General features: G+C 40.9%; 1 protein-coding gene across 3 annotated transcripts in view; it reads right to left on the reverse strand.

The window, feature by feature from the left end:
- Positions 1–467: 467 nt before the first annotated feature.
- The window catches only part of myom1b (myomesin 1b), a 28,118-nt gene continuing 5,123 nt past the window's right edge, over positions 468–23,462 (reverse strand). Inside the window, exons 5-38 of one of the 3 annotated variants that reach the window (XM_083901442.1) lie at positions 23,369–23,461; positions 22,338–22,426; positions 22,112–22,153; positions 21,277–21,291; positions 20,466–20,627; positions 20,223–20,384; positions 18,419–18,560; positions 18,041–18,240; positions 17,349–17,402; positions 16,955–17,079; positions 15,924–16,107; positions 15,663–15,837; positions 15,462–15,583; positions 9,879–10,075; positions 9,670–9,796; positions 9,343–9,527; positions 9,130–9,244; positions 8,892–9,048; positions 8,710–8,816; positions 8,059–8,103; positions 7,821–7,957; positions 7,431–7,575; positions 7,151–7,210; positions 6,402–6,469; positions 6,183–6,296; positions 5,759–5,812; positions 5,274–5,361; positions 4,794–4,832; positions 4,586–4,691; positions 4,022–4,185; positions 3,885–3,921; positions 3,736–3,758; positions 2,198–2,253; positions 468–2,093 (exon numbers count right to left, since the gene is read on the reverse strand). In XM_083901442.1, the coding sequence (XP_083757568.1) occupies positions 1,833–2,093; positions 2,198–2,253; positions 3,736–3,758; positions 3,885–3,921; positions 4,022–4,185; positions 4,586–4,691; positions 4,794–4,832; positions 5,274–5,361; positions 5,759–5,812; positions 6,183–6,296; positions 6,402–6,469; positions 7,151–7,210; positions 7,431–7,575; positions 7,821–7,957; positions 8,059–8,103; positions 8,710–8,816; positions 8,892–9,048; positions 9,130–9,244; positions 9,343–9,527; positions 9,670–9,796; positions 9,879–10,075; positions 15,462–15,583; positions 15,663–15,837; positions 15,924–16,107; positions 16,955–17,079; positions 17,349–17,402; positions 18,041–18,240; positions 18,419–18,560; positions 20,223–20,384; positions 20,466–20,627; positions 21,277–21,291; positions 22,112–22,153; positions 22,338–22,426; positions 23,369–23,461 (3,850 nt within the window). In that variant the 3' untranslated portion in view covers positions 468–1,832. The remainder of the gene's footprint in view (positions 2,094–2,197; positions 2,254–3,735; positions 3,759–3,884; positions 3,922–4,021; positions 4,186–4,585; positions 4,692–4,793; positions 4,833–5,273; positions 5,362–5,758; positions 5,813–6,182; positions 6,297–6,401; positions 6,470–7,150; positions 7,211–7,430; positions 7,576–7,820; positions 7,958–8,058; positions 8,104–8,709; positions 8,817–8,891; positions 9,049–9,129; positions 9,245–9,342; positions 9,528–9,669; positions 9,797–9,878; positions 10,076–15,461; positions 15,584–15,662; positions 15,838–15,923; positions 16,108–16,954; positions 17,080–17,348; positions 17,403–18,040; positions 18,241–18,418; positions 18,561–20,222; positions 20,385–20,465; positions 20,628–21,276; positions 21,292–22,111; positions 22,154–22,337; positions 22,427–23,368; position 23,462) is intronic. The other 2 variants (XM_083901443.1, XM_083901444.1) reach the window with 2 other exon arrangements.

The raw sequence follows: 23,462 nt of genomic DNA on the forward strand, positions 1-23,462 counted from the left end.
GTAATCAGATCAGATTAATTGATAATGGAAATTATAGGAAACTGAACAATGTCGATATTTTAAGATTTAAAAATCCTAAAAACCTGCGTTAATCTCCAACATTTAGCAAGGAAATGTCCCACAAATGTCCACAGTTGCACTGGCTTTGACATCACAAATTTGCAGACTGTCCCTTTAACACTTTGTGTCCTATAAAATCATTGAACATTAATAGAGATACAGCTCTGCTCTGGTAAATATGATCATTATTATTGATTATTTAGCAATAAAAAACAAACGTGGTTCAGGGTTGGATTACAGTTGAGGGGGTTGTTGCTCTCCATGCTCGTGGTTGATCTTCAGGGAGACGAGGTCTACAGAAATCAGGAGTGAAAATGTGAGGGGAAAAGCAACTGAAACAAGAGAGAGTGTGGATAAAGTGAAGAAAAAGAGGCTGCAAATCAAAGTGAGACAACTCATAAAAGGAGGAGGAGGAAGTGGGGAAGTACATGCTCGTTTTTTTTATTAGAGAAACAGGGGGAACAGGAAGTGAAGCAATAATCTCATTCACATCATCATCATCATTATCACAGGACTGTGCAGGGAAGTGAAGAACAAGGAGAGGACAGAGAGGACGGACAGTTTTCACTACAGACACAGACACAGTGAAGTGACGCCGTGAAATTAAACAAAAGATAAAGACGGGACATGGACGCAAATGAAAAGTCACATTATTCATGAAAAGGATCACGTTTTTAGTTCTGGTTTGCAACAAATGTGAACAAATGTGTCTGCCGATTTTATTCTCCTCAAGCACGACGTTGGTGTTTAATCGTGTGTTTCACTTCTGATTTAAGAAATGTTATTTAATAGAAATATTATTTCATCTCATTTATCTTTTGTGTTCGTGGCATATTTTGACATGAACTGGAGTACATGTCCGCTTCATGCACATGCTCAATTTCTTTCAAGAAAGTTAAAAAAACACAGATATAGATGTTCTTACACTGAGGAGAGAGAGGCATGTTGTGTCTGATGAGAACTGAGAAATGTAAATTTTGGGTGCTTTGACGGCACATTTTCTGAATTATTTCATGCATATTTTTTGTTAAACTTGAGCAGTTATAATTTGGGTCACAACTCAGGGACTGAGATTAAAATGTGTGACCCAATAAAGCTGGATCGCTGCTTCTAAACCCTTTCATGAACACAGTTTATGTGCAGTCACAGCAAAGAATAAGATTTGAAAACTAAAAAACACATTAAAACGGGACAAATTTTCATTTGCATAATTCACAAAATGACCACACCTGATCGAAAACTAGTAATGAAAACTGCAAACACTTGGATCAATTATTTTAAAGTTGTTCTTAAAAACTAAGCTGAAGGTTTTAGTCCTAAAGACTTCATTTAAGCAATCAGTTTTTGACTAAATAAACAAAAACTAACCCTCAGAATTGTGCTGAAGCAGAGAACTAACACGCCATTTGTTGCAAACAGAATAAAACATGTAAACAATAAATATTCATCACTGGCTTCATGGTTATTTTTTCCCTCCCTTTGACTCCCACACAACAACATGTCTTAAACCATTTGGCTTCCGTTTATCACCTTATGTTTCATTTACTCTTCTAAAGCAAACAGCTAAAACAACTAAAATTGCACAAATCCTCTGGCGTCTTCTCCCTCTGAACGGCTTCATTCTGACCTGTTTTGTTTTAGCACCTCAAGTTTTATATTTTATATTCTACACAAACACCTAACGACGTCCTCCAGCCCCTTTTTCCTCCTCTTTTTTTCTCCCAGTGTTTTTAATTTTTATACATATATATCGACACGATTTGGACCGCTTCTTATTTTTTCTTGGCGCCCACCTCATCGGGGATGAAGACACTTATGGTGAAGTCTCCGCTCTCCGTGCCGTACTTGTTCTTCACCAGGATGCTGTATTTGCCGGAGTCCGACGTCTTCACGCCGGTGATGGTGAAGCTGGCAAACTTGCCGGACTCGAACTTCAGGATGATGTGATCGTCCGATGTGATCTCCCGGTCGTTCTTTAGCCAGGTGACCTCTGGCGAGGGGTCGCCCGAAATGTTGCAGGTGAGATTGAGAGCCTGAGAGGTGGAAGCAGAAATTACAATCAAAGGCTTTATCAGAAGAAGAAGTAGTCAATTTAGAAGACATGTTATTATACTACATTACAGCTAAAATGGTTTACCTTGCCCTCCTGGATGGTGACCACGTCAGGCAAACCTCCTGCCACTCGAGCGCGACCTGAATGAAACGTGGCATTTAATGTTTACCACAAATTAACTTCTTGTAATCTTGACAATTAAACTCAGAGTACCGAGGCCAAGACCTTTATAGACCGAGACTTTTATAGACTGAGACTAAGACGAGACCAAGACTTTTAGAGACAGAGACTAAGACAAGACCAAGACTTTTAGAGACCGAGACTAAGACAAGACCAAGACTTTTAGAGACTGAATATATAACAATCAAATCTAAGACGAGACCAAGACTTTTAGAGACCGAGACTAGGACAAGACCAAGACTTTTAGGGACCGAGACTAAGACGAGACCAAGACTTTTAGGGACCGAGACTAAGACAAGACCAAGACTTTTAGAGACCGAGACTAAGACAAGACCAAGACTTTTAGGGACCGAGACTAAGACGAGACCAAGACTTTTAGGGACCGAGACTAAGACAAGACCAAGACTTTTAGAGACCGAGACTAAGACAAGACCAAGACTTTTAGAGACCGAGACTAAGACAAGACCAAGACTTTTAGAGACGGTGACTAAAACAAGACCAAGACTTTTAGAGACCGAGACTAAGACAAGACCAAGACTTTTAGAGACGGTGACTAAGACAAGACCAAGACTTTTAGAGACCGAGACTAAGACGAGACCAAGACTTTTAGAGACCGAGACTAAGACAAGACCAAGACTTTTAGGGACCGAGACTAAGACAAGTGCAAGACTTTTAGAGACCGAGACTAAGACAAGACCAAGACTTTTAGAGACCGAGACTAAGACAAGACCAAGACTTTTAGAGACTGAATATATAACAACCAAAACTAAGACGAGACCAAGACTTTTAGAGACTGAGACTAGGGCAAGACCAAGACATGAAGGGAGCAAAATCAAGTCAAGGTCAAGACCAGACCATACAAAGACCGAGACCTTTAGCTACTGAGACTAAGACGAGACCTTCAGAGTGTACCGTGAGCAAGGTTTTTAGGGACACAGACTACAACAAGACCAAGACATTTAGGGAGTGAGTTCAAGACCAAGACATTTAGGGAGTGAGTTCAAGACCAAGACCACAATGTACTGGGACCATGACCTTTAGGGACAGAGATTGAGACAGGAACAAGACATTTAGGTCCCAATCAATTCAATACTATTTGGGGCTGTGACCAAAACAAGACCGATATGGGACAAAGACCAGTGCACTTTACTTCATGTTTTTCGTCCAAACACAAAGATAATTCATACAAATAAATCCACTGTGGTCTTGAAATCCAGAGTTTTCTATGACCAGGACAAGATTGTTTTTAGACCATTTTTTAAGGTTTTGTCTCTCGGAATCAGACGCCTTATTAGTCAAACACTGCCAATAAGAATAGGGAAGCTAAGATTAGCTGGAAAGAATACAAACAACTATAACATCCCCACTTTTTTAGACTCTAAGTGATAATAATTGACAGGAGTTTATGACGTAAGGCACTGTAAACGGTGTGACTTAATTACCTCTCTCTGCAACAGCAGCAGCTCTGAGGAGATAAAAAAAGAAAAAAGAAGAAACAACAAATCAGATCAAAAGGTAATGACAATGATAAGTGAAAGTTTAGACTATAAACTGCTAATTTAGTGCCAATGTCAAGCAGTTAGAGACTTACTTGAGTCTCTGGTGTTCTGCGAAAGCATCATCGAATGCTGCAAAACAAAAAAAAAGACTCATGTCAAGTATCAATGTGTTGAAATCAAAATGATATAGTAGTTCTAGTTAGAGTAGAGTATACGTCGACAGTCTGACCTTGACCAGACAACTCCACGGTTCTCCTCAGGCCGCCCTTTCCATCGTAGAACTCGATGGCGTATTTGCCCGTGTCTTTCTCCGTGGGCTCTGTGATCTGCAGCCACAGCTGCTCGCCCACCACGCCGCTCTTTATGCGCTCGGAGAAGGAGATGGCCGAGTCCCTGTCAGAGTCAACGCAGACGGAGACTTTTTAAAAAAACAGTAAACACACATACTTCACTGTTTTCAGACAAATCCTGGTCCTCAGGACCCACTGTCCTGCATGTTTTTTCGATGTTTTCCCTGCTCAAACACACCTGATTCAAATGATCAGCTCGTCAATAAGCTCTGCAGAAGCCTGATAACGAGCCATTTATTTGAATCAGGTGTGTTGGAGCAGGGAAAACATCTAAAACATGCAGGACAGTGGCTCCTGAGGACCAGGAGTGAGAAACACTGTCATAGGGCCTCGAAGGAGTGACTTCTGAGCGAATATTACTATTATTGTTAGAGCAACTTAACAGTTTCAACATTATTGTTCATTTTTTTTTCATATAGTATCTAAATGTATGGGTAGCTCACTTGTAGTGCCATGTCACTTGGAGTAAATCGGTGTAGAAGTTGACAAAGGTGTAGAGTCTGATGCCCTTTTCTGTGCTGGTGATCTTCAGTGGGGTGGACGAATTGGCTGCAAGTCAAAAACAAAACAAACAAAGAAATACAGAAAGGTTTTTTGACAATAAAAGACCACATTTTAAAGTCAATCGTGAATAAAAATGTTTCTCCTTACCAATGAAACTGAAAACCTCATTCATTAAATCCTTGAAACCTTAAAGACAGAAAGATGAGATAATTTCAGTGTCAAAACTTTGCTTTACAATATGTTGCTTACAATATATTATGCTTTCTTTTCAATCATTTACCCTTTAAAACCTAACTCTTTTTTTTGTCTTTGTCTCAATGAGTAAAAACAGGCCAAAGAATGCAAACTATGTACAGGCCTTTTTTTCCAACTCTCTCCTCTTTGATGACAAAGACACTGATTCTCCCAGTTTCATGCAAAAGCGTGAGTAAAATGACCCGAAAAAAAACAACTTCTCAGCTTTCAGAAACAGTTGGAATGTTTTCGATTCTGCACTTCTGTGATGCGCTCGGTGTTAAAGGGTTAAAGTCTATGAAAAGAGTTTTATAATGACATCTTAGAAAATGACTGCTGTTTTTTACTCCCAGATGTCACACTGATGCAGGTGTTTTAACTGCTAACGATTACCTTGATCTGTCAAATTCAAAGTGGACGTGTCCTTTCCTCTGTCGTCCTTCAGAACAACCTCATACACTCCAGCGTCTTTCTTGGAAATCTGACAAAGAAATTTATGAAGTCAAATAGAGTTTCTGAACAACACTGCATATAAATCACATAAATCAACCAATACATACGTCCATACATACATAGAAAACCATTTAACACACTCTCAAGTTACCCAAAGTGCTTTACATGACATCACAAAATAGTCGGAATAGAACGTACAATAAAGAATCAGTCAAATAAATATACATTCAGAGGACGGTGGATACACAAGAAAAAGCAAAGCTTTTCTCTTCTGCTGTGATGCTGCAGAAAACACGTACTGTGCAAGACACAGAGGCAAAAAAAGCAAACCAACTTATCAACAAACAAACGACAATAAAACATTCCCGGGCAAAATCACAATAATAAAAAAAAAAACCAGATCACAACAGAATACTGATCCCAACTTTTAAGGTTTTCCCGATTTTCTCGCCGACAGCGGTGTCTGCAGGACAGGCGCACTGAAATGGGACACACGTGACATCATGTTTAAGTGTTGTGTTGGACGTGAAGCGGCCGACACAGCCACAGGGCGCCGGAGTGTGAAAGAAAAGATGAACATGATCACAGCATCAGAAAATGTAGAGGTAAACAGGATACAGTCTTTTGGAAGAAAGTGTGGTTGTAATGTAGCTCTTTCAGCATTTTAAAAAGCTCTTTTTTTTAATAATTTAACAAGAAAATAACTTGCTTTTCTGATTAAAAAAAAAATAGACTCAATATTTAGCTGTGGAGCACAGACATTAAACAGAGCTGTGCTGGGAGAAATATTTGATACATATTCATATCTGTTCACATGTCACGCAGCTGTGTTGCTCTTCATATTCTCACCTGAGCTATTTCCAGCTTCAACACTCCCTCTGTGAAGCTCAGATGCTCGTCTGACTTGATCTCGCGTCCGTCTTTGTACCACACAGCCGACGTCTCCTTCTTCACGTTTCCGACCTGAAACGCGACACAACAAGATAATGTGATAAATGTTAAAAAAAAACAAAAAAAAAAAACAACAACACTCGGACAACGTAGAAACTCCTTAAAGTCTGCTCTCACCTTGCATTTCAGCACCACATGACACTCTGGTGTCAACTCATAACTCAAATACTCGATAAAGTGAGGACCTGGAACAAACAAGGCAGTTATATGAGAATGTACGCAATGTATGTAAATATTAAGCTGCTTACTTAATGTATATACTGTGCAGTGTATTCTATTTTTAATAATCTCAATAGTCAATATCCACTATATTGCACATGTGTGGATGTAAAAATGCATGTTTATTAATCACATTTAACATTGTTGACATTTGATTGACTAATTTACCTGTTTCTGCTATTAATTTGCCATTTCCAGCATGAAAATGTCCACTTTTTGTCTTTATTTCAATCCAAACAATTAGTATAGTATAGTATATTGAAAATATTTCATTCTTTGTGTTTTAGATCATAAAATCAAGGGGCTAGGATTTTAGGCCATTTGACATTACACAAAAAATAATAATGCAAAAAAGAAAATGCTTCTGCTTATCTTTTACATATACCAGGCTGCAATAACCAAAACAATAATAATCAAGTTTGCATGAAGTATATTGAAAATAATTAATTTTTTGTCTTTTTTTTAAACATAAAATAAGCTGCATCATGACTAAACCTGGCAGTTTAAGCGTTCAAAATAATAATAAAAAAAAAATATATATATATATATATATCTGTAGCAAAACAATTACAGATGTCAGAAGACAAAACTAATCATTTAGTTGCAGCCCTCATTTACACTGATTTCACTCATTTTCACTCCCATACCTTGTTTTCTGAACCATTCTTTCCTCTGAAACTCAGACTCCTTCTGTAGCTCCTTGAAAACTGCAGAGAAACATAAAAAGGAATCAAGATTTAATGGTTCAAAACTAAACAGGTCGTACTATTCACTTAACATGGACGTGTACTGCCCTCTAGTGTTCAGAACTTAGAGCAGTTGGGCTTTGCATTAGTGCATTAACAGGCCTCATGGGGTTGTGAGTGGCAAAAAGTGAATAACTGAATCAGAGGCTTGTTTGTGCGTCTTTATTTGGCCCGAACATACCGTCTCCTATCAGAACCAGGCTGGACTGGTTTGTCGCTTTCCCATCTTTCAGCTGGAAAGTGAAGGTGCCCTCGTCCGCCGGGGTCAGCGAGTCCATGACCAGCTCGATGATGCCGCTGCTCTTGTCAAAGTTCATCTTGTATTTCTGCAAAAACACCCACTCTGAATCTTCAGATTGCACATCGCCAAGACCAACAAAAAACTCCAAAATAAAATTTCACCAGCTGCACACACACCCCGCCACAACGCTATAACTGTGCAACACTTTCTCATGATCCTCAGAGCCATCTTGGACTTGCCTCTGAGCTGTTGTCTTGTGTTAACACTCTCTTTGCAACATTTCCCACAACAGCATGTAAAACACTTATTTCCCTTTGTTTTATTACTGACCTCCCCCTGAGAGATAAGGTTGTCATTGAACACGTATTCCACTTTGGCGTCGGCTGAAATCTTCTCCGCCTGCAGCCAGAAGCGAACTTTGCCTTTCTCCAGCATCTCCACGGCCAACTCTGACTTCAGGGGTATAACTGATTTATAGAGGAGGAATAAAGTAGGAAAGAGTCAGAGACATGAAACATGAAACACTTAAAAACACAGCAGTGACGGGATGTGAGAGTGATTTACTTACTGGGAAATTTGTGCTCGTGACTGATCACCAGCAGCTTCTTCAGCTCTGAGGAGAGGGAGATTCATCAACAGACATGATTGATTTTTTTTAAACATGAAAGTGACAGGTTTCTTGTCATTAGACAGACTTTTCTGACTGGTGTCATGGCAAATTAAATTTCTTTGTCTCAGAAGCTAGAGCCTTTTCTAACACAAGATACCAGGTCCTTTTGTGTATTGTATATTGTGTAATTAGGATGTCTAGACTGAACTGGCACCTTCCTACAACAGCCGCAGGGAGTCTGCTCCCCGATATCTACAGTAGACAAAGAGGTGTGAAAACACAGCCTGGAAAGGCAGACTCCTTTGTCTATTGGAGGAATGCAAAACGGGAGTTTCTCAGGTATAAATGTGGAGTGCCCACTATGCTCAGGGTGTTTCTCCAGCTAGAATCACTCCTGTGAAGATTGACCTTTTTCTTGCAAAGAAAATAAAAATTGTCGGCAGGCAGAATTTCTCTATTTCATTCTTCACCAGCAGTGGCAGAAACTTACCAAACAAGGCAGCAGTGGACCAGCGCCTACCATGTTCTCATGAGCTAAAAAGATCAGTTTTCAAAACATTGTCTTTAGTAAAATTTGGAACTATCCCTTTGATACATCTTCAAACATACCTTCTGCAGAGAGATCGTAGCTGGATGAAGCACCGTCCGTGTGGGTGACGAGGCAGGAGTACAGGCCCACGTCCTCCTCTGCAGGTGCGTTGAAAACAGCTTTAGACCTGCAAGGATACTCATTACTATACTGTTGATATATATATATAAAAAAACAAATGAAATGTAAGTTATTCACTCACTTGTTTCCCTTGGTCTCTACAGTCAGGCGAGATTCGTCTGTGAGATCCTCGTAATTCTTGGACCAAACAAATTTGGAGTCGGGGGTCAGGTCGCAGCATTCAAAGTTCAGAGAGATGACGCCGTCGTCGTCGACATCCACGACGATTTCTTTGGTGCCTGAAGAACCGCGTAAGATGAGAGGGATTTTAGTCATATGATGGAATGATGCTCTTCTGTTTTATTTTCTCATTCACTTACCTGGTTTGGTCACAGCTGGGACTGGCTCTGTGACGTCAGAGGTTTTTCCAACACCCGCTTTGTTCTGAGCACGAACGCGGAACACGTACACCTCTCCTTCCTTCAGATTCTTAATCTGTGGAACACATTTAAAACAATATATACAATAATATCCACATTATACACCAGCAAATATGTAAATGATTGGTCAAAGGCGTCCAGACAATGGTCGACCTTCATGAACGTCTTCTCCGTGGCCTTGTTGTTGACGCCTCTCCATGCCTCCTCTGGGGCTTCAGCTTCCTTGATGTCGATGTAGAAGCCGTTGACTGGATCGCGGCCCTGGTACACGGGTGGTCTCCATAGCAGCGACAGAGAATCACTTCGCACCTCTCTGACCTGCAGGTCGTGAGGAGGTCCTGCGGGTAAGAGAACATCAGAAATGCACATTTAAAAGTTCTGATTGTGTGTTTTGGAAGCCAAACACATCATAGAAGACTGAGTAGACCCTTCACATGACTTGAGCTTCCTGATTTTGGATGATGTGATATCCAAACTAACCTGGCACTGCGATGGTCCACTCCTCACACAGGAAGGTGTCACTCGCCAGTGACGGGATCCCAACACCTGCCATGTTGGCCGCTCGCACCTGGAACTGGTACTTCATGTTCTCCTTCAGGTCGCACACCTGAAGACAAAGACGCATGAAGACGAGACCTTTCTCCAGTTTTGAGTTGAGAATCACACACACGTGCGTCATGTCTACTCACTCTGTAGGCCCGCTCACTGATGCCCCTGATGTTGGCCTCGTGCCACTTCCCTGGCACGCCGTCGATGACCTCACGGTAATCCACGAAGTAGCCGGTGATGTCAGCGCCGCCGATGAAGGTCGGCTGCTTCCAGCCAAGGACCATGGAATCGCGAACGCACTCCAGCACGGTGATGCCAAAGGGTGGAGCAGGCGAGGCTGAGATGGCAGAGAGCGCAAGTTAACACCACGATGAGGGAACGGGACTGATGTCATGGGAAAGTGGGGCGCTAATGTGAGGCGGTACGTTTTAATCCCAAACTCCTTTTAAACACCTCTGCCCAGTTGTTCTTATTTAACCCTTAGAACACAGAGCATTTAGGCTGCATTTTTCTATTAGTACGTTAAATGTTAAAATGTTTATACACAGGCGATAAGAATGTACAAATATATCCTTTTTTCAGTACAACCTATAGGCAATCTAATATTTGTTTACATTTTCACCAACTACATAAATACAACTGAGCAAAAAGTGTTAAAATTTTAGGAGAAATTTGATTTAATTTGTGAAATTCAGACAGACTTTTCTGACTGGTGTAATGGCAAATTCAATTTCTTTGTCTCAGAGCCTTTTCTAACACAAGATCCCAGGTCCTTTTGTGTATTGTGCATTGCATATTGTGTAATTAGGATGTCTAGACTGAACTGGCATCTTCCCACAACATCCGCAGGGAGTCGGCTGCCCAATACCTACAGTAGACAAAGAGGTGTGAAAACACAGCCTGGATAGACTCCTTGTCTATTGGAGAATGCGAAAAGGGGAGTTTAAGAGGGTTTAATTTGTGAAATTCAGATATATGTCACATTTCAATGGTCCTTTGAAATGTTTTTATGAACAAAAATAGAAGAAAAGCTGTACATTTTGTGACTTCTGCACATTTTTTTATTTAATTATCACAAATGTGATATAACATTAATCATGATTTTGACAACGCATAAAATGCCTGAAGATGTGACCTATAAACACACACCACTAGGATGTCCATATAAGGAGTTATTATATTATTCCCACTGCAATTTACACAAGCACTAAGAGTGAAAAACCATCAATCTAGGACAGCAAAAAAAAAATGATATAAGAGCCAGTGTTTCAGTTGTGTAAAATATGGCGCTCAGGGGATAATACATGAATGAAAACATTATTTTAATAGATCAAAAGAGGGAAAATTGGATAACAAACCTCCAAATTTGGCTAATCTAAGAAATATTGACTACAAATCTTTGTACAAAAAGGTAAATTTTCAATGCTACAGGCTTCACAATAGCTATTTTGACGTAACACCAGTCGGGAAAAACACACAGTTTGACTTCTATTGTTGCTGGCTCACTGTCCTGAATACTAAAATAACTAAAATCATTTTATTCTCAGCAAGGAACCAAATACATCCTCCAATGATTTACAGATTGGAGTGGGACTGTGAGAAAATGCTGACCCATTTGTCGCAGTGATAATAAATTGGGCTGTCACACACAAGGAGTCATGTGAACTCGACGCTCTCCTTAATTTATGGGCGAGGACGTGGTTCAAGTGTCGTAACGTGAATGATCTGCTGCCACAGAGGTCTTGGATCAAAAGTTTCCCCACTGTCACATGAGGGTGTTAAAGTGCTCGGGGGGGGGTTCAGGATTGGTGGTGGTGGTGGAGGAGGAGGGAGTGGGGTATCATGATGACACCCAACCATTTATGTCGGGGTTGAGTTGGTGTTTGGGTAAAAACCACTGAAAAGCGTGACTGTGTTGAGTTTTTTATTTATAGTGACTTACCTTTTATGAGGAGAATACCAGAAGAGCACCTCATCACCTGTTCAGTGATTGTTTTATTTCAAATGCTCTTGAATATCAAAGGAGGAGCAGCACTGATAGAACATGAGATAATCTCCCACTGTGCAGGGAGGAAAGAGATAGAATGTGGTTGTATGACTAGTATGTACTAGTCAGATTTTATCGACTTAACAAAAGGCTCACCTAATAAAATCTGACTAATAAAGCCTTTCATATCACAGTTAAATAGTCTTGTCTGACTAGAAACCAAAGTTTGCAAACTCTCAATCTACTGCACCAAAGTCCATAGAGAAAATCAGTGTTTTTAGCTCGCAAAGACGTAGGAGCTGCTGCTCTACTACTGACTCTTTAGGTAAGTTTGCGTCACTTATGTAAATCTGAACAAAGGATTTCTAATGCTGACGTTACATAATCACATATTTCGACTTATGGATCGAAGCGTTCGAAGATTGAGAGCTCCTTTGTGCCTCAATGTAAAATTGTTGATTTTTAAAATGGACTTTGGTGTGGGTGACACAAGCATCACTTGTCAGCCAAAAAAGGCAGAGATAAAGTGTCAAACATATTCTTGATATTGTAGTCTTTAGCAGGGGTAGATTTTTAATCTGTGAGCCTTTTGTTAAGTGGGTAAAATCTGTTTTTGTCCAAGTTTTTTGACTCTAAAATCCCTAACTACCATTTTAATGGATCCGACTAAGGGGAATGCCGTTGTATAATCGTGGTTTGTTTCTGGACTTGATGAAAAGGGTTTCCACATGACCGGTGCTCACCTGTTGACTCTCTCCTTGGCCTCGCTGTGTCCCCATTAGCAGCAGTGTCTACTACAGTGAACTCACGTGCCTGTGTGGACTCAGGCCCGTTAGCCGACTCTACAGCCTGATCCTGAACCTCAGCAGTGACTGGCTCTGAGTGTGCAGCTGTGTCTACTACGTCAGCGCATGAGTTAGAAACTGAGTCTTTTGCCAGGTCGGGGGCCCAGGACACACTGCCTCTCTTGCACCCTTTGCTTTTGTTGTGTGCAGGGTTGGGGTCGTGGTCTGGCTCTGTGCAGCCTGACCCAGCAGCCCCGGCCCCCGCACTGGCTTCAGTGTCAGCCTGAGCTTTTTTACTGCACTTAGGCTTAGTGTCAGGGAGGGACTGGACAGTTTCATGCGTGTCCGTCCAGCGTGGCCTGTGCTCAGTTAGTGAGCCCACGTTACCCCCCGGCCCCATCTCCGGCAACACACCATGTGGGATGCCGCCCCCTACAGGAGTTAGCAGAGAAGAGCAGAAGAGGCTTTTAATAAAAAAAAAAAAAACGAGCGTCAGATCCATCCATTCACAATATAGAGAAGAAAACAGGCATCAACACAAATGAAGCTAGATTATACATCAGCCTGTAAGATTCAGTAAAAAAAAATAAAATGTCTTCATCTGACTGGAAGTGAAAAATGAAGACAAGATGATCAGGACGTGACATCCACGTGTGAGGACGATTATGAGAGCATGCACTTGTGAGGTCAAACAGATGCTGAGTGCAGACTTTGTGCCAACGCTTAATGAAAAATCACTTTAGTAACAGCGCCGATGGATGTTTTGTACTCAAAAGATGCAAGCAAATGGAAGTGGTATAACAAATATTACCTCTTTAATGCACTTTGTATGAAGTTTATATCATAATTAATCACATTGGCGTTCTTACTAATGTGTTTAGTTTCATAAGGAAAACAGAGCATGTGCTGCTCGGCACAAAGCTGGTCAGTGGATGAGTGACATCCAAAAATGTGTTAGAGGTTTGTTGCAGGAACGCGTGCATGAGATGAGCAAGACCAGCAGCTTTGTTCTGTTTTGAACTCCAAATCTATATCATTCATCCACTTTAAGTAACAATCATAGATAGAGAAAGTATAGTTTTTAATTCTGATGTCTCACAAAATAATTTACCCTTTGTTTGACAGATGTTGTGCTAAGAAAATGTGATGCAATGGCATTACATCATTACATAATAGGCCAGGATTTATATTTTTAAATGTAAAAGGTGTTAAAACTAAAACTCAAACCTCTTTTTGTGCCTTAAAAAGGAAGCAGATATCTATTAACCTCATTAAACTCCTGTTTAACTTTTGAAAACCTGCAATTTTAAACCTAATCCATGTTTTCAAATTGTATTCCAGTCATTTCATTTGTATTAAATATGTGTGTGTGTACTTACAGGCCATTTTAAATGTGGATATTGTAAATACAATGCATAAATATGCAGTAATATTGCATATGTGGAAACTGCCCAGATTGAACAGTTTTATAAGATTTAAAACTAGTATGGCTGCATTATCTTTAAAGGTGCATTATGTAATAAATCTAAAGCAACTGGCCATAAAATCCTCCTAATATGTCACAGAGACTCAGGAATAATGTTCATATAACAAACTGAACTTACCAACAACAACAGTACAGACAAAATATTTGCATTAAAAAAATATTTTGCAGACTGCAAATCATGTTTTGGCATGTGGCGCCACCTACCGGCGTCTACCAATCATTGCAGTCAGTAGAGTCTCAGCTGCCGAGCAACCATGGGTTGCCAGTTACGTCAGAAAATGAAACCTAAAAGACCTCGGTATTTTGAATGTGAATGTAGTAATCGTTTTTGGCCACATTCTTACATATGGCACTTTTAATTTTTTTGATATAGTTTAATGATTGAAACTCTGCTAACTGCCATGTTAGCTGGTTAGTATGAACAAAAAAAGGAAGTACCCACAGGGGTTGGGAGAGGGGTGTGTCGATACCTTTAGCACCACACATTTTGTGTCCAGGAGTAGGTTGAGGGATAAAAGGTGTGACGTGTGTGACTGGTTTGTAACGACCGCTGAATTGGATCGCACTGACCCAAATTAGAGGAAGACTACAAGCCCTAAGCCTGAGTGTGTCTCAAGCTGAGCAGGCAGGAGGAAGAGGAGGAGGAGGTGGGTGGAAGGTGGGTAGGTGTGGCTGAACAAAGGTGGTGGACAGGTGAGATACAGAACAGTGCAGAATAACGTGACAGGGTGAACACGTGGGACCACGGTGGAGAGAGTGTGGGTGCACACAGTGGATGCTGATGATGGACACAGCTGAAGACATGTCGACTCAGGAGAACAACAGTACATCCTCTATTCATCTATCAATAAAATACAACTGATTCCTTAATACATTAAAAGGTCAAGACAGAAACAGCAGTTTGTGATGTTGAGTCCATTTCAAGAGTCATTTTGTTTGGAAATAAGCTGAAATTTGAGTTGACTTTGAATTTAAAACAAGTAAAATCGCATTGCCTAAACTTCTTTAGCTCCTTCAGAATATGTTTTTCTGTATTTTCCAGGAAACACTTTGGCAAACTCCAGCAAATGTTTCTATGGGAATGTCCCATGTAGTTATATATGATATTTAAATAGTAATATTATTATGCTATTGGTAATTTGACTACTCTATAACGTGGCAGTGAAGATCTGTTGCAACTGAATTAGTCAAAAGATTAACAAAATATGAAAAACTGAACTATTTCCAATATCACAAAGAAGTTTATTATTGTATAATTTTAGAAATATGCTACAATAATGTTAATAAAAGCAAAATGGACTTTGAAATGCAAACTTCACCATCAACAGCTGTTTGTTTAATAACTTACTTGTTTTACACTTGATTTGCTGCATAAATTATTCATTTGTGGTGGAATTTCCCTTTTAAGATAAAAAATCTGAGCAGACAAATATAACAAACTGTAATTCGTCTTCGTCTGACTCACCAATAGCTGCCTTCACCTCCACAGGCTCAGACTCCGGTGAGAACTGACTGATCCCTGCTGCGTTCACTGCCCTCACCCTGAACACGTACTTCTCTCCTGTCATCAGCCCGTGGCAGATGAACCTGTAAGTCATGTTTAATTAACTATCATAAGAACAAATAATTTGCCATAAAATCCTGCCCAAAAAAGTGGAATTTTTACCTGGTTGCATTCACTGGCTTGTTGTTGCACGGCTCCCACACGTGGCTGCCCACGATGCTGCCTTCGATGTAGTATCCCACCAACTCTTTGGCGTCACGGGACGCCTCCCAAGACACGACGACTGACGTGTCTGTGTTTCTCGTGGGAACCACTTTGCCCGGGGCAGGTGGGATATCTGCAGGCGGGGAACAACGTGCATCAGAGGAACTTGGAAGGACAAACAAACAAAGGCTTTTCTACCTATTCTCTACTTATTCTCACCAAGCTTGTCACCGACTGTGAAGGCCTCAGTCGGGCTAGAGGGTTCGCCGACGCCGGCAGAGTTGCAGCACCTGACGCGGAAACTGTACGACTTCCCTTCAGCGAGATCGAACAGTGCAAAGCGAGGAGACTTGACGGGGATCTCTGTGTTCACCCTCTGCCAGCTGTCTGTGCCTGAGACACACTGACAAAAAGACGAGAGCAGGGGTCAAACTGTCACGATTTCGAGCAATCACACCCAAACTTACGAATGTTCTGAAACCATTTGAAATTTCTGGGATTAGAACCGATGACCTTAAAGTCGCCATATGTAAGAATGTGGCCAAAAACAGTTACTACACTCAAATTCAAAAATACAGAGGTGTTTTAGGTTTTGTTTTCACCGCCATTGTAGCTCAGAAATAACTCGCAACCCGTGGTTGCTCAGCAGATGAGACTCTACTGACTGCAATGATTGGTAGACGGCGGTATGTGGCGCCACATGACAAAACATGATTTCAAAACATAAACATGATTTGCAGTCTGCAAAATATATTTTAGTCTCTGTGACATATTAGGAGGATTTTATGGCCAGTTGCTTTAGCTTTATTACATAATGCACCTTTAATGCTGTGAGGCTACAGTGCAAGCCACTTCTCCATCGCGTGAGCCTGTGCTCTAAATTAATATCATAAAGGCATTTGTGACAATTTGTAAAGCGACTTTTTAATAGCATGTATTCATGTTTTACATTTATTTTAAGCTTATTTACACAATTTAAAAAGGTAAGAACCTTTGTACATAGACTCTCACTGCCCACCTGCAGGGACCTCACAGCCCACCAGGGGGCCACACCCAAAACATCTGCTTTTAAACCAAAAAACTGGAGTCAGGCGGACACAGACATGAGAAATGGGACTATTACAGAGGGTTTTTAAGTTTGAGGGAAAGAGAAGGAGGCAGTAATGCAACATGGCAGAAGCCACCTGCTGTAAAACACCACAGAAGAAGAAATGGAAGACACCAAGACCAAAAACAAACATATGATTTACCTTTTCCACATAGTACATGACTCCCTCCAGGCCTTTCTCTCCAGGTGGCTTCCAGCTCAGCACCACATAGTTCTTCGTTGCTTCTGTAACCTGTAGTTCAAGGGGTCTGCCGGGAACAACGCCCTCTAGTGGCCAAAAGATAATATAGTATAATAGGACATAGAGTTGAGCTGAGTGTCGAGCCACTCTCCTGCATGTTTTAAGTGTTTCAGCTGCTCCAACACACCTGATTCAAATAAATTGGTCGTTATCAGGCTTCAGCAGAGCTTACTGACGAGCTGATCATTTGAATCAGGTGTGTTTGAGCAAGAAACATCTAAAATATGCAGGACAGTGGCTCCCAAGGACCAGGAGTGAGAAACCCTGATGTAAAATAACAATGATAACTTCCTACCTGCAGGTTCCTCCTCTGTGACGATGATTTGTCCGGTCCAGGGGGCAGAAGTTCCTAAAAGCAATCAAGTTAAATTAAACTAAGTGGAAATTAAAATGTTGTAACTATTTGTTATACATTGAAACGTAACAAAACACTGATAACATTTATAAAACCAAATCTTTCAACTCCATTATGCATCCATTATCATATGGCGGAATCATGAGTGTTGCATAAAGTGATCAAATAAATGGGTTCTTGAATTCATCTTGAAGCTGCTCCTCTAAAATCAATCTATAGATCCTGCAGAAGAGATAACATTTACCAGGGTCTTTGAATGCATCTCTGCATTGTCGCTGCAGTTTCCTACATGTAGATGATATTTGAATTAAAATATGTTCTTATTAAATTTTTATTACTATGAACTATCTTAATCAACAGTTCTCGTGGCACCTCTCAGATTGTGACCCTGTTTTTCGTACCCTGATTATCTCTGGCTTTAAGGAGCCAATCAGTCAACTAGTCATGTTTTTCTACTTCTGATAATCAAGCTTGTTAAATATGGACGTGAGACGGAAAGGCACCCACACTGCCAGGTTTTTATGTGGGGTGGAGTTCCTTAGACCCTTGCTTTGAATAAGGAACCAAAGGTACAGAGGATGTAGCTACAGATTATAAAGCCCACTGAGACAAAAACAGTAGTTCAGTTGTACCTCTCATGCGAGCTCGGTCTGCAGGGTCCATGGCAGCCACAGGCTCAGACACTCTGGACGGGTGACTCATGCCGCTCTTGTTGACGGCGCGCACACGGAAAGTATAAGAGCGACCCTCCACCAGACCGGTCACCGGGAAACGGGCGAACTTGACTGGAGTGTCATTGCACTGGACCCAATGAGTGGTGCCAACCTCACACCTGTGCGTATATCAGACATTTCAATCACATGTAGATGATTATTATTCAACAATACATATCACCATGAAACTGGGCGAGTGGATGCAGTGGATGAGCTCTCAATTAGGCCCAACCTGTTAAATGCAAGGCTTTAAACTCATATCCACCATGGGTAACATCGTGGTGGATTGACACTGACCTGTCCACAAAGTAGCCCAGGATGGAGTTTCCACCATCGACAGCTGGTTGCTTCCAAGTAACAATAATGTAGTCCTTGTTGACGTCCAGACAGCGAACATCCAAGGGAGCACCCGGTGCACCTTCAATCTCAGCATCAGAATCTAACACAAGCATTTAAAAACTCAGTTATTCATGTACACACAGAGTCTATTTCTATTGATTTGAGTGTGTTATGCCCTGTGTTGAACTGCGTAGCTACAGGGTTTGACGTCTTGGGTCCTTTGGTTAGTTTGAATTGTAATGTGTAGCTTTTGTTGTTTTTTTGTTGCTGATATTATTTTTGACTTTTCATGAACAAAAAATAACAATTTTGGTATGTTGTGTTCATTTGTAATCAGGTTATGTCAGGCAAAACTACCAGACCTGACTGAAGGAGCATGTGTGTGTATACAGTGGTAGCACAAGGGCAGGTAGGGACAGGAAGTGTTTGTATCAGTTTTAGCCTGTCAATGTTGTTTTAGAAGTAGAATTCTTAATAGAGTTGAAACTTTACTGTCTCACTTTACTAGCGCAATGTTGCTGTTGCCTCCATCCGTCCTGAGATAAGCATAAGAACAAGACTTCCTGTTGTTTCTCCTTATGTGCTTATGTGTCTCTCTTGAAATAGCAGTCAGGATCACATAATAGCTTAAAGGTGTTTTATGTAATAAATCTAAAGCAACTGGTCATAAAATCCTCCTAATATGTCACAGAGACTCAGGAATAATGTTCATATAACAAACTGAACTCACCAACAACAACAGTACAGACAAAATATTTGCATTAAAAAATATATTTTGCAGACTGCAAATCATGGTTATGTTTCGAAATCATGTTTTGGCATGTGGCGACACCTACTGCCGTCTACCAATCACTGCAGTCAGTAGAGTCTCTGCTGCCGAGCAACCACGGGTTGCCAGTTATGTCAGAAAACGAAACCTAAAAGACCTCGGTATTTTGAATTTGGATGTATTAACCGTTTTTGGCCACATTCTTACATATGGCAAGCAATGAACCATCAACATGGTTCCTCTGTATAAGCCTGAGCCTCAAAGGGCAGATTGTCTCTAAATGCAAATATAAGCATCACCAACAATCTTTTCAAAACAAATGCCACTGAGTTGCCACTTTGTTTTGTCTCTATTAGAGATATCCTATTTAAAGCCCCATCGCTCTCTCTCCCATTAAAGAAACACTTTGACCATTAAACGTGGTATGGTCATTAGGTGCCAGAGGACGTGCTGTTGTGCTGCTGACTTCAACCTCGGAGTGATGGCATCACTTTACACAAACAAAGCCAGGGACATCTGGTGGTATTTATCTACTGTGTTGACTGAGGGGGTGCATTTAGACCAGCTGTGTGGGCATACATAGGATTATTAAGAATTAAGGGGCTTGAGATCTTTCCTATACGTGCATGAAGTTGATTTACAACAATAGCATGACTGGATGAGTTCGAGTGAGAGGTTAGATGCCTTCAAAGGAGTCTCAGGCTTGGAGGCAAGTCACATTTATATTGTTGCACCTTCGTACAGAACTTGTTCCTAAATAATACTGTATGAATTAAAACTGTAGTGTGCAACTTTTAATTATCTGCTGCGACATGAGTCTGAAAAATATGAAGTTTATTTCACTTTTCACACTTTTTTAAATCTAAATTTCATGGGAAAGCAATCCCACATGTGTATGTGTACACGGTACATAAATGTCGGTGAATTGAAGCTGCATTTTAATATCATAGAACATACAAAGTTATGTCCCTGTTGGGACATTGAAGGGCCCACCTCTGACAAAGACATAGGCCGAGTAGGTTTCATATCCAGACTTGGTGGTGACGCGCAGAGTGTAAAGACCCTCGTCCTCCTTGTTGAGGTGTGTGAGCGTCAGTGTGGCCCTGTCTCCGCTCCAGTGCATGTTGTACCATTTGGATGGAGACAGCAGAACATCTAGAAAAAACAACATTAGCAATTTAACAAACAATAAGACAGCAAATAAAAGCTTATTTAAGTCAAGCATTGTCAACTAACCATCTTTGTACCACTGCACCTCTGGCTGGTAGCGATGCAGAGTAGGGTAGATGATGACTGTGCACCCCAGACTCATGGTCTCCCCCTCTCTTCCAAACGACACACCAAACCTATCGACGATGTGCGTCTGGAAGTTGATGCCATATTCAGACACTGGACCATCTACGACAAAGTCAAACGTTTGAAATGTGGCGTTATTGTGCAACATTAAATCTGGCAAATACAGTTTGGTTAAGGGGCGAAACTACGGTCTTCAATAAAGGGCAAATCAAATCATTTCACAAATCACATCAAAACGGAACGAGAACAACAGAGTTTTGCCACAGAAAAAACATCAAGCAAAAACACAGAGACGAAATCAAAGTGACTGTGACTACAGAACAGTGCTCACACAGTAAAATAACGTGTGTCCATGCATTGAACAGTGAAGCACAACAAACAGAAATAAACCATTTTTAAAATTACAAATATTATACGCCTTCTATGCCCTAAAGCATAAAAACCATCAACTGGCACTAAAAAGGCAGATAACCAAAAGCTGTAGCAAAGGACTGAAAACCAGTTCTTGAAGATCTTGCAACACAAATAACATGAAAACATAAGCACACAATGTTACACTTATACACTACACTTGTAACATTGTTGAGAATAACAGACGGTCGTTCTCTAACGGAGGACTAAAGACACAAGAGAAACACTGTGAACTTCACTGTGAGCGGCCATGCACAAACACACAGTGGAAGCATCAAGTTCACCAAAACGTGTGTTCACAAGTGTTTTCAAACCAGATCTCGATCTGTGAACCTGTTACCTTGATAAACGGCCCCTGCATTGTCGCCACGGAATCAAAGAGACAAGAAAGTTGTTAGTTGCAGAAGCACCCGCTGTTCCACCAGCCCTGCATCCCCCACCACCCACCACTAAACCAGTGGTTCTCAAAGTAGGGTCCAGGGACCACTATAGGGTCCATAAGCCCATAGCTTGGGGATCCATGAAAAAAAATTTGCAGTACATTATATTTATTATTTTTTTCTTGTAGTTAATAAGGAGATTGTGATCTTGAATCTCTTGTCCAGGACAATCTATGTTTTGTTGCATTACAGTGGATTTGGATTATTTAATTGTGGCAAGTAAACTAATGCTTAACCAGAGTAAGAATTATGCGAGGAGGATTTTCTCCGATGTAAGCATTCCCCCGGCCCCCAGAAACGATGAGAACCCCTGATATAAAACAACCCGAGATGGGTTAAAATAATTGTTAGTTATTTACAATGTACATTACAAATAAAGCAAAAGCGTTGCTTTAACTTGGAGTTAGCTTAAAAACTTGTAAAGCGAGCGTTATCACTGCTAATTCTACTGCCGTTAGGATTGCTGCAGCAGGAAAGCTAGCAGAGTTAGCATTTAGCGGTGGATGAAAGTTGAGCAGACTAAATGCACACACATTTTTTTTAAATCCTTTTTTCATAAAGACCAACAATGAGGAATAAAGCTAAAGCTATAAGCAGAATGGACTATGAACCACAGTGTCTGTCCACAGCAACTTCATTTGCTAACATGCTAGCAGCTAGGAGACATTAGTTAGCAACTTAATACACAATTAAACAGCATATTTACGTAAAACAACGCTGTGAATAAACACTTACGCCTCGGTGATGGCAGGTACTCATCAACTTCCCCTTTGAACCCTGTGGAAAGGGAAAAAACCTTCTCTTTATGTATGTTAATTAAAGAACATATTATAAAGCGAGTGTTGGACTGCAAAGTGTGAAAATCACGAGACATCACAGGTGGAGAATGTCGTTTGTTTTCTCGTGATTTGAGATATCGTAATGTTTGAGAATCAACACTGGGGAGTGAGGTTGGACCTACGTTTGACAACGACAGAGGCAAACGAAGAGAGCTCCCCTTTGGAGTTCATGGCAGAGGCGCGATACTGCGCCGTGTCATCGAAATCGCATCTGAAAGACGAGACGATCAGGTGATCAGTGTCCACGACACACACTGAATGTTCTCCTCAGGACTCATGAGTACTGAGCCGTTTCCCCCCCCCCCCCCCCCCACATTTCAACCTCAGCCCTTTCAAGCATGTAAATAATACTCGACGATGTGAGGACTGACTGTGAAGTCTTCCATAATTCCTGGCCAGGAATACTCCAGCAATAAATAGACACCAGTGGTGATGTCATCTAAACTACACAGTCTGCAGCTTAGTCCTGGGATATGACCTTTGCTGTGTTCCTGCAGGATTTTCAGCCATATTCCCTCATGTTTCTGGACCTTACCCTTCTGCCCATTGTTTTCATTGCTTCTCAACCCTGCATCGGTCTATTAAATTAGGGTTTTGCATGCACTCTTCCTAGAGTTGTGCCGTGCCCTTGGGTACACATTGCCACTTTGCAGTATCCCTGTAATCCTCCATTGAAACAGTCAATTAGATGCAGCTGTCCTGGTGACCAGTCCAACTGTGGAGTACACAACCAGCTGTTTTTATATTGCAATCGTCGTTCACTTCGGACCCTTGAATTGTGCCAAACTGATAGCAATTCCCTAGGATTTTTCCCAAAAATAATGAAAACTGAGGTCTGATGCTACTTCAAACTGTCAGGATGTACCTCTTCTAGACAGTCCATAATTGCTGTTTACAGGTGAGAATTCACTTTAAAAATATATATTTATTTATTTATTTATTTTCACAGCCTTAGAATAGTCCTTCTCTATGTTCTTATGTACTCGCCATCTTGCACTGCCATGTGCGAATGAACAATCTAGCCAGAGTGTGTGTTTCGCAGCAGATGCGTACTTCCTGGTATGCAACGGCCAATTTTCAGCCCATTGTCCTGCAGCATTAGTCTATTTAAAGGCAAGTTAGACATGGGAATTTTAGCGGAAGTCAGACTTACTTGTTGATCTCCAGTGAATGCACGCTGTATTTGCTCTCAAGGTTATACTTGCCAGGGTGGGTAAGAGGTTCAATTGGCACATTGTTTTTGTACC

The sequence above is a fragment of the Microchirus variegatus genome (genome assembly GCF_963457635.1).
Source record: "Microchirus variegatus genome assembly, chromosome: 15".
In the NCBI taxonomy this organism is placed as follows: Eukaryota; Metazoa; Chordata; class Actinopteri; order Pleuronectiformes; family Soleidae; genus Microchirus; species Microchirus variegatus.